At 54.4% G+C, this 6,085-nt stretch overlaps 1 protein-coding gene across 1 annotated transcript in view; it reads right to left on the reverse strand.

Moving 5' to 3' along the window:
* Window positions 1-5,638: 5,638 nt before the first annotated feature.
* PDZK1IP1 (PDZK1 interacting protein 1) overlaps window positions 5,639-6,085 on the reverse strand; it is a 5,437-nt gene continuing 4,990 nt past the window's right edge. Inside the window, exon 3 of the mRNA XM_023534999.1 lies at window positions 5,639-6,074. Within this exon, the coding sequence (XP_023390767.1) occupies window positions 6,002-6,074 (73 nt within the window). The 3' untranslated portion in view covers window positions 5,639-6,001. The remainder of the gene's footprint in view (window positions 6,075-6,085) is intronic.

Genomic DNA, 6,085 nt, shown 5'->3' on the forward strand with positions numbered 1-6,085 from the left:
AGTAGAATTAGCCATGGTTTAAAATCAAAAGACCACAGTCCAATGCCACTAACCGGCTGTGTAAGTCACCTGAGCAAGTCACCTCCCTCTCTGAGGTTGCATTTTCCCCTCAAGACAATGGGCCCAATTATACAACCCGGTAGGATGAGAATGGGGCTGTAGCCGGAAAGCATCCTGGCAGCCATACAGCAGCCCTCACCTTCTGTGTAAAAACCACCACCACCACTGTCACTGTGCTTAGGTTTAAGGGAAGGCCCTTCCCAGTCTCTTGTTTCAGCTCATTAGCTCTTGGGGCCCAGAAGAGTCTTCCAGCAGTTTCTTCCCACTCCTCTCTCTCCTTTTTCTCTCTGCCCCCTGGAGTTCTCCTCCCTGACCCTTTCTCCACTTTTCCAGCATTTGTCCTCACCACCTCCATCCCACGCCCCCGAACTCACAGCCAGAACAAGTCAAGGGTGCTGTTATTCATTTGCAGAGTCCATGTACAAAACTGTACCGGCTTCAACAATGCAGAACGAACCTGGGCAACCCACCCCATTGTGGTGGTGCCTCCAGAGGCCCAGGAGGGCAGCTGGGCCCAGCATGTTCTGTACCCTCCAGCCATGCTGAGCCTACCTCTCACCCTGACTGTTACATGACTTGGGCAGGTGCCACCACTCTCCCCCCAACCCCCACTTCCAACCCTGCTCCACCTTGGGCTTCAGATTCCACAATGCCATATTAGTAAATTGGGCTTAAGGATTTTGCTAGCTCTGAGACACTGTGGCCTTGCTTCCAACTCGGTTCATCCTGTAATAATAATGAAAATTAAAAAAAAAAAAAAGCTAACATTTATTGTGCACTGTGTGTTAGGCACTATTCTACATGTTTTTCTGCATTGTTTCTTTTCATCTATTAGATAGATACCATTTACTGCCCCCAACTTACAGATGACTAAACCAAAGTTCCTAAAGTGGAGCTGATTTATCCAAGGTCACAGATATTAAGTGTCGGGACGGCACTGTATCAGGGCTGCCCGACTCAGATCTGGGCTCTTAACCTCCCAGTGGGCATCCAACTTGAAGGCAAAATCTCTGGCTCAACTAGTAACTGCTCAACTGAGCTTCAGGTCTGAGCTGTGCACCCAAACGTCCTCCTCCATTCCCTAAAGATACCACACAGGTTGCTAAACACCACATGTCCATAAATGTATCATTACTCCACACATACTCCTGCTTATCCACGAGCACCTGCCATTCTCAGTGCCATTCACTAGCCTATATGGGGCTTTTGTGAGAATAAGGAAAAGGTGCCCCTCCCCAGAGGCTGCTGCAAGCCCATGACAGCTCGTAGAGGCACAGTCTGCATAACCCAGTACAGTGTCCCTGGATCCACCTTGCTCAGAATGATACTGGGACTCATCCTTGATACCTCCCCTACCTCTCTCTCTCAGTCTCTCTCTGTCTCTATGTTTCTGTCTCTGTCTCTATCTCTGTCTCTCTCTTTCCTGCTTCTCCAAGGGGTTAAAGTCTCCAGGGAATGTGGTTCCAGAAATGTGGTCATCCCTTACCCCATGAAATAACACCCATGGCAGAAGCCACTGGATTCCCAGACCATTTCTGAGAGAAAGGGAAGTGTGTCAATAGGACCAGGATGACTGAATTCCCAAGAGCCTGGCCCCTCTAGTAGTATTTGGAACCTTAGATATTCACGAACTTGACTTCTGAGGCCACAAGGAGGCACTGGAGGCCTGGCTGCCCTTGAAGCCTACAGGAAGACTGAGCAAGGAGCTGGCACAACCTATGAGGGTCCCTAGGGACATGCTATGGGAAGGCCTCTGATCCCAGTGCTTAAGTGGGGGAAGGGCCACACCTGAAGCTCAAGTTCAAAGGCTCTGCTGAAATCTGCTCTTCCTATTGGGTGTGCAGCCACCAGATGGCAGCCAAGGTTGCAGGCTGAAGGAGGGAGAGCAGCACTCCTCCACCTTCCAGAAACAAACCGAAGGCCAGATGGAGCAGCGATGTTCAGGGGGATTTGTCACTGATCCCAGGACCTTCAACCAGAGAGAGAGAATGAGTGCATGTGTGTGGGTGTGCCCACATGTGTGTCTGCGCCTGTGGGGCTTAGGGGTGTAGAAGGATTTACAGCTGGACTGAGGTCTAGTCCCTTCCTTTGGGTCTCTTCCCTTCCCCTGAATCCAGCCCTGTCCTGGGTACTGGCGACACAGAAAGGAAGTGACCCCATTCCTGACCTCAAGGGAGCTCCCGGGCCTGACTAGAGCAGGACACAATCAAGTAAACAGACAACAAGATAGGATGAACACAGACATGGCTGGAATAGCTCCGAGGAAGCATCTAACCCAGTGGGGACTCTTCCCGGAGGAAGTGGCATCTAAGCTGAGCCTAGATGACCTTCTGGCAAGTCTCAGGTGTGATTATAACATACATTATCTTTCCTCCCAGCAGTCCTGCAAGGAAGACAGGACAGAACCAATTTTACTGGCAAGCGAACGGAGCATTTGAATGGTCCCACGAGCAGACACACATCTGGAATTTGAACCAGAGTCTGCACAATTCTCAAGATCAAACTCTTAGCCACTGTATGTACTTCTGGGAACTGAAAATTGGGAGGAGAGCAGAGTTAGGAAGTCCAGGCCCCAGACCAGATCTGGAAGGGAGGCAGGTGCCTCCTGCCCTGGTCCCAGAACAAGTCTGACAGCTCCAGCCGTTTGACTCACCTGTGAGACTGGTCCCCAGGAACAGGGCAGAGTGTGTGTGAGTTGGGTCACACCCCCTCTCAGTGACGCTCTGTATCCTCCACCCCACCCCACCTCTCTACCCTGGGCTGGAAGAGACTGCCCGGCAGCAGTCTCCATCTGATGGCTCCTTGAAGCACAATAAGCAAGCAGTATTTCTGCTCACGATACTCTGAGTATGAGTAAAATAATCTTGAAAATCATCTTGACCACCTGGCACTCTGTCCTATCACAGGTGATGCTCAGAATAGAACTCCACACCCTTTTTTAAAAATCAACTTCAGGCTGGAAGTTCCTCTTCAAGTCTAACTGAAGTAAGCTATTCTGCAACCTAAGTCAACTCTGCAGTTCCTGGGCGGAGCCTTCGGTGCCAGAGTTTAGGTGTCACCTGCAATGCAAACCTGTGACATCCGTACGTTTTAGGTAGGGGAGGGGGAAAAAAGGTGAAAGTCCTGTTCCAGGAAGTAGGAGGAGCAAGAATGTCCTAAGAGAAGTTCCTGGTCCTTGAGACAGGGCCTGGACAACCTGAGCGGTTCTGCCCCGAGAGCAGGCGGAGGGATCAGGGCACTTCCCCGGCCAAGGGCAGCGTCAAGGCAGCTTGGACAGGTGCGAAGAGCTGGGGAAGGGCCAACGGGGAGAACCATCTGGAAACAGATAAAAGATGCAAGGGGAGAGAGGGACGGTGAGCACTGAGCTCACGGGGAGGGAGGAAAAGGGGGGACGGTACAGAGACAAGGAGATGGAGACAAAAACAGGCCAAGAGCCGGCACTCACAAAGACAGAAACAGAAAGACGGAGATCTGAAATCGATAAAGGCTGGGAGAGCCCGAGAGGAGACCGGGACTGGGTGGGGGAAGTCCCGAATGGGGAGAAAAGGGTGGGGAGGGAGCCGGAAGGCGTGAAGGAGCACCCGCCATTTGGGGTTCCTGCCGGCCCAGCCCACCATTCTGCCTGCCCTGTTCCTCCCCCTCATCTGTCACCTCAGAATCGCCTATCCCCGCCCCCTGGCCAGGGGCGGAGAGCTCACCTCCTTCAGGGTCCCAGCCCAGAGGCTCCCCCTCCCCAGGCCCCCTGAGCGCTGCCCCCTCGGGACTGGCTGTGCGGCCCCGATAGATGATGGGGGCCCAGCTGGTGCGTTATCAGCCTCCTCCAGGAGCAAGCCCGAGCTACTCAGCGGCTGCCAGCCTGAGATTAGGCCCCGGGAGGGTCATTAAGCGCCGCCCTGGCCCGGGCCCAGCCTCCTTTCCCTCCCTCATCTGGCCAGGCGGGCAGGTGGGAACTAGTGATAAGGATTGGGGGCTCCGTCATTCTGGGGTCGGCAGCTCCATGCCTCATGCCCCCTGCCCCCTGTCAGGGCAGGAAACATGGAGTAGGGGGAGGAAGGTCAGTGCCAGCCCAGTCCCTTTCAGGATCCCCAGGATTCCCTCCATCCTGGTCCTGCTAGCATGGGTAGGGGGCTGAGGAGGCCCCGGGCAGGGTGCTGGGGGACCTGCCCCAGGAACCAGGGCAGGACAGCAGCTGCCCCAGGCTCTTGCTGGTAAAACCTCACAGGGAAGAAGGGCTGGCTTCTCCTGCTGCAGAGACACAGAGGAATGGTGGCTCTGCCTTCAGGCAGGCAGGCTGGTGGGGGTACCACCCCCTTCTCAATGAATGCTGGGGGCAGCAGTGGGAGGGAATGTAGCTTTATGCAAGGAGAATCAGATCCAGGCAGCCAAAAGGCCCAGACCAGGAGACTTGAGCGGAAGAAGGGGGTGTCTGCTGAGTGAGAGGCTGGGCTGCTTGGTCCCCTGACTCTGCCCTCTGGTCTAATCAAGAAAGACTTTCTAGAAGACGGGGAACCTTGGCTAGGCCAAGAAAAAGAAATATGCAGAGTTTAAACTAGCAGAGGTGTATGAGAAGACATCAACCCACATGAGCGAAAAGCCGAGAGTGGGACTCACAAGAGCTACAACCTCAAGTCACTGAGCCGAAGCTCAGAGGGCGGAGGAGACTTGCCCCCAGGTTACACCGCAGGACAGGGACAGGCCTCAGGCAAAGCCCCTGCCATCCCTCTGCTCAGGGCTCTCCTCACTGCTGCAGGTGGCAAACTAGACCCAGTTATTAGAAAAGGAGTAATTCAGATTTCAGATGGGTCTCCCCCAGAGGTATTGGAGAGAAGCCTTAGAACAACAAAGGAATGGCTGCAACGGCAAAGTGAGGGGGCTGCGACAGGTTGAGACAGGCGGGGAGAGGGAGATCTCGAAGACAAGGGGGACTGTCTCCTACTCTCTAGCCCCACTCCCCTGCCTCTGAGAGTGCTTCCAGGCGAGTCTGTCTCAGGTTGTCACCCCAGACGAAAACAACAGTCACGGGCCTCCAGGGTCAGCCAGCCCCTCAGTCATGCCTCTTCTCTCCCTTCCTTCCTTCTTCATTCCCGCTAGAACCCGGTACCCTGACTCTGCCCCCACCCAGAACTGGGAGTCAGTGGCATCGGTGAGGACCATTCCACTCTGGCTCTGTGGTGAGACTGGCCAAACCCCCCACAGAGAGAAAACTGAGCTCAGAGAGGATGGTGACTCTCCCAAGGTCACACAGCAAGCCAGCAAGGGACCCGGGACTCAAATCTGGGTTTCCTGAGTCCTAGCCAAAGACTACTTCCTGGTGCTTTCTATGCACAAAGCCTTCCCAGAGAGACTATGGGGAGGGGGACAGAGCTAGGTGGATGAGAAATGAATGAGCCCACCACAATGCCAGGCAGTATGGAGGCAGGAGCGGGAGAAGGTTGGTGCTGCCTAGAATAAAGGTAGAGTGGGTGATCCCCCTGGTCCCAGGGCACCTCCCAGGGAGGGCTTCCTGGGTAATCCTCCAAAGCCACCATGACAACGGCTTTGGAGGTGATTGGCATAATCCAGAAAGCAAGATCAGGGCTCGATGGAAGCCTGAGGGGCTGTTTCTAAGGCTTTCAAGCCTCAGCCTCAGAAGTACAAAAGTCTTTATTTCACAGAAATAAGGGCTATTTCCACAGTTGCGGGGAGGAAATGTGAAACAGGACGGGAGGTGCTGAGCTGTCTCCAGAAGAGTCTTCTGAATCCAATTGGGTAGGAGACCCCAGGGCCACAGCCGAATCTCAATCCAGACAGTCTGAATTCTGACCTTGGCTGGGACAAGTCAGGGGAGGGTGGGGAGATGTGGGCTTGGAGGAGTCAGCCCCTTACTGAAGATTCCTGCACAGAGGAGTGGCACCAATCACAGGTGCCCGGGATCAGCGCTGGGGGCCATGGGCAAGCGCGGTCACATGGGGGTGCTCCGCATCCTGCCCTCCTCCTCAGGGACATTCTCATAGGCATTCTCATGCTCACTGGACCTGGAAGAGGA

Source organism: Pteropus vampyrus, unplaced genomic scaffold (assembly GCF_000151845.1).
Source record: "Pteropus vampyrus isolate Shadow unplaced genomic scaffold, Pvam_2.0 Scaffold135, whole genome shotgun sequence".
Classification (NCBI taxonomy): domain Eukaryota; kingdom Metazoa; phylum Chordata; class Mammalia; order Chiroptera; family Pteropodidae; genus Pteropus; species Pteropus vampyrus.